The sequence below is a fragment of the Cystoisospora suis genome (genome assembly GCF_002600585.1).
Source record: "Cystoisospora suis strain Wien I chromosome Unknown contig_3727, whole genome shotgun sequence".
Lineage (NCBI taxonomy): Eukaryota > Apicomplexa > Conoidasida > Eucoccidiorida > Sarcocystidae > Cystoisospora > Cystoisospora suis.
This window is the reverse complement of record NW_027156522.1, coordinates 1-4176: the sequence shown is the minus strand read 5'-3', so window position 1 is coordinate 4176 and position 4176 is coordinate 1. Positions and strand designations below refer to the sequence as shown.

Below are 4176 nucleotides of genomic sequence, written 5' to 3'. Positions count from 1 at the left end.
AGAGAGAAATGTAATGAAGAAGAATAACAGAAGAGAAAAGACAGTAGGGATGTAGAAGAGAAGCAGGGCAAGAGATAGAGATCTTTCAGGTGTATGTACGGATCTCTTAACACGTGCGGAGCAGCTTGTTCCTGATAGAGTACGCAGACATAAGGCTTATGTACATGTACAACATTTGTTCTGATCTTCTCTTCATCCAAATTTATGGAGATGTAGACACGCAGCGGACTTCTTTCATCCTTTCTCTCTCTATCTTTCTTTCTCCCCCTACTACCGCCTACCCGTGTGCATGCTTCTCTTCCTCTCTCGTTGTCTTTCCCCTGTGTGGACACTCATGGGTTCTCTTGCTAACGTCATGGCAGACTCCTATCGCCTTTCTCCGCCTATATCTATCTTTAATCCATCTATCTTTAATCTATCTTTAGCCTATCTTCAATCTTTCTATCTATCTCTACTTCATCTATCTTTAATCGATCTATGGTTAATCTGTCTATCTATGACTATGAAAAGCTGTATACCTACGTGTATACAGGTGTATAGGTATACATTCTCTTCTTCTTCTTCTGACGCCTTACCTAAGTCTCCAAGGACTCCTTCTCTTTTCCCCCTATCATATACGCATGCGTCCAGACATACTTTTGTATCTGTACACGTGTTTCGCTCTTTCTCTCGCTCTCTGTATATATCAGTATCCATGCATCTCCCTCTGTCTCTCTTTTTATCCTCTCCTTGCCTCTCTATTTGTAAGATCATGAAAAGCTCTTTTCTCCTTTTCTTTCTTTCTTTCTCTTTGTGTGTAGGTCTATTCAATGGAGCTAGTAGGGACAAAGAACGCCCATAACCTTATCTCCGTAGACACTGATGGACGTCTCTGTGTATGGTCGCTCCAAATGCTTGGATCCCCAACTGTAAGTCCACCTCACTTCCATCTCTCAGCAAGAAGAAGAAGATAAAATCTCTTCTTCTTCTCTTCTTTTCTTTCTTCACTCTCCTATATCTTTCCTCTTCTCGCTCTTGTAGAAAAACCCACATCAACACAGTCTCGCACGCCTTAAAGAGCAGAAGGTCGAAGTCTATAGATCGATCTATGTCTGTCTATCTCACTCCATAGATGGATGAGCCACTTCATTCGCCCTCTTCTTCTCGTATGTATCTATATCTATATATACGTATGTATTCATTCATGTATATCTCTTTCATAGTTGTATGTAGATGTATGCGTTCTTGAGAAGGCTCGTCGTGTCTCCTACCCTTCTTTGGTGTTTTGCTTTCTTATAGACTTGGGATGGATAGTGGCAGTAGTTATAGTAGTAGAAGTACTACTAGTAGTAGTGGTAGTAGTATGCCCCCCCCGTCGTCATCCTTCTTTCCGCTGGTGAACAGAGTCGATACGTCTACCATTCGTCTTCATAGCAGTGATGATGCTTAGATATAGGTGTGTATATATATATATATCTATATGTATCTACCGATATCTATCTCTCTCTGTGGTATAGAGCGATATGTGAAGGTTGGGGCTTATATGAGAATAAAAATGCTTATCTCTTTTTCACAATCTCCGGCTGGTGTATGTACACTTGAGTATTTCCTAGGGGAGTGTATCTAGTCTATTCTATCTTTGTCTGTGCGAAATGTAGGGAGTTGTATCTGATAGAGAAAGCATGAAAGAAGGAATGAAGTCGAGCTTAGGTGAAGAAAGCGGAGATTTTTCTTTAAATCATCGATACATCTGTCTTCCTTCCTTTCTTTCTTTCTCACTCTTCGTTTGAATCTTTCTTGTCTCGCCCTGTTGCTCTTTTGTCTTTTTCTTTTAGGAGACGTTAGATTTGAAGAGAGGAAATAAGGAGGTGTGCGTGGAGTGTATAGCCTTTACAGAGAATGAAGTAAACTCTCTTGTCCTCGGTTCTGAAGATGGATCAATCATGCAAGCCAATATACACGGAAAGTAAGCTCCAACTACACCCATGGGGCATCAGTCACATCCGCATTACATAGACAGAGATAGATAGATAAAAAGATAGATCCAAGACAGATGGATAGATAGATAGATAGATCTTGTATGTCTTGTAGACGTATACGAATATTTATATGTAGATGCATATCTTTTTGTATTGTAGACATACACTATATGTTGTCATGTAAGTAGTACATGTGTGTGGAGAGTAGAGATAGGAAGTATGTATGAGAACCCGCTCCTACTACTGAATACAGATCGGTACAGGCATGCAATCCTAACGTCTTCAACTCAAACTTACACCTTCACTATCTATCCTTAATCTATTTATCTATCTATCTGGATCTGTATGCAGTAGATGTGTGTGCATGTACAAGATGTGTGTTTTCTTTTCCTTTCTATCTTTCTTTTCCTTTCTATCTTTCTTTTTCTTTCTTTCTTTTTCCAGCAAGCCAGGGGTGTATGACGTGCATGATAGTCACGGGGGTGCGATCACATCTCTCAGGTTTCATCCTGCGCCTGCCGAGCCAAATCAGCGAGACTATACAGGTAGGTCTACCCACCCCCATCTACATACAGACAGAGACTATACATACACTCATACACACACATGTATATAGATGCATGCAGACTCACTGTTGTGTATATATAAGTGTACGTACACATGTGTGTATGCTCTTCTTTTATGTGCATGTGGGTCTAAGAGAGTAGAGGTCTATTCAAAAAAGAAGCTCCATACAGGCAAAATTAACTCAGGGGATGTGTATGTCTGTCTATGAATATCTATGTATGTCTATGTAGGAGTCTGTATGTTGATGTGTATGGATGGCTGTATCTAGGTGGAAAGGTAATATGTGATAGATGGGGTGGTATACAGAAAGGTAGAGGAGTATGCCGAAGGCTTTGTCAACATCTTTCTATTCTCATCATGATCTACGTAGGTCTAAGAAACTTTCAAAATCTTGCTTTTCTGTCTATCAGTTCCTCTCCTTTCATTCTCGCTCTCTCTCGCGTTCTTGATCATGACCTAGCCAGTCAAGATAAATCGACCTACCTCTCTCTCTATAATGTCATACGTACATATCTGTATCCTGCATGACTATCCAGGTGTATATACACCTCTTCATATCTATCTATATGTGTCTTCGCTTCCCTGTGTGGTTTCGTGTGTGGTGGGTGTTTTCTCTCCCCTTGTCTTTCTTTATCTTCTCTTGTCTCTCCTTCTAAACCTTGACTATCTGTCTCTGTCTCTGTCTCTGTCTCTGTCTCTGTGTGTGTAGATTTGCTTTTGTCAACGTCAGTCGACTGGACCATCAAACTATGGAGTGCCAAGGTAAGAACGAAAGAACAAGAGAAAGAGAAGAAAGAGAGATAAAGAAAAAGGACGATTGCGTTAGGAAGATATAAAGAAAGGAAGAGAGAGAATGAAAGTTGTATTCTCTTTCTTTCTCTCTCTCTCTCTATATATATCTTTAGATATATCTATTCATATATCGTCTGTATATGTATACGCTGTATTTCTCTATCTCTCTACGTATAAGCGAGGAGGGGAGATCACTATACCTCAGTCTCTCTCTCTATATACATGCAAAGTAGGAAAAAGAAATAGAGGAGATGTGTGAGACGAGCAAGCAAGACATATTCACAGATGGAGAGATAGATATCTAGATAAATCAAAGATAGATAGAGGTATGTATGTGTATACTTTCTTCCTTTGTTTCTATCTCTTTTTGTCATTCGTTTGGTGCCTTTTCATTCTTTGCTTTCTTCTCCCTTCTTCGCGTATCTATGAACTCCATTCACACCCCTCTCTCTCTCTTTTGTCCGTTGTTGCTTTTTCTTTCTTTCTTTCTCTTTGTATAACGTACTTAACCCAAGAAAAGAGGAAGAAGGGGGGGAGAAGAAGGGGGAGAAGAAGAGAGAAGAGAAACGCCTCAAGAGCAGCACCTTTACAAGCTTCATTCTTATTTAGATTTGTCTGTGACAAAGATAGAGAGGAATAAAGGTAGAGAGAGATAGAGAAGTAGAATAGGATACTTTAACGTGACTTGCTTCTTTCCTGTTGGGATATCTCCACAGAAAGATAGGAGGAGAGAATATGATTGAAGGAGAGAAAGACTTCTTCGCTCTTCGTATCTGTATATGGAACATCTCTCTACGTTTAATCTTTCTTTCTTTCTCACTCTTTCTTTCTTTCTTACTCTTTCTTTCTTTCATATCTC

General features: G+C 39.8%; 1 protein-coding gene across 1 annotated transcript in view; it reads left to right on the top strand.

The window, feature by feature from the left end:
• Positions 1–3287, top strand: part of CSUI_007178 (cytoplasmic dynein intermediate chain) — a gene marked incomplete at its 3' end in the record, with an annotated part of 3789 nt that extends 502 nt beyond the window's left edge. Inside the window, exons 3-6 of the mRNA XM_068067328.1 lie at positions 801–908; positions 1815–1945; positions 2403–2503; positions 3235–3287. Coding sequence (XP_067920696.1) covers positions 810–908; positions 1815–1945; positions 2403–2503; positions 3235–3287 — 384 coding nt within the window. The remainder of the gene's footprint in view (positions 1–800; positions 909–1814; positions 1946–2402; positions 2504–3234) is intronic.
• Between the last annotated feature and the right edge of the window lie 889 nt (positions 3288–4176).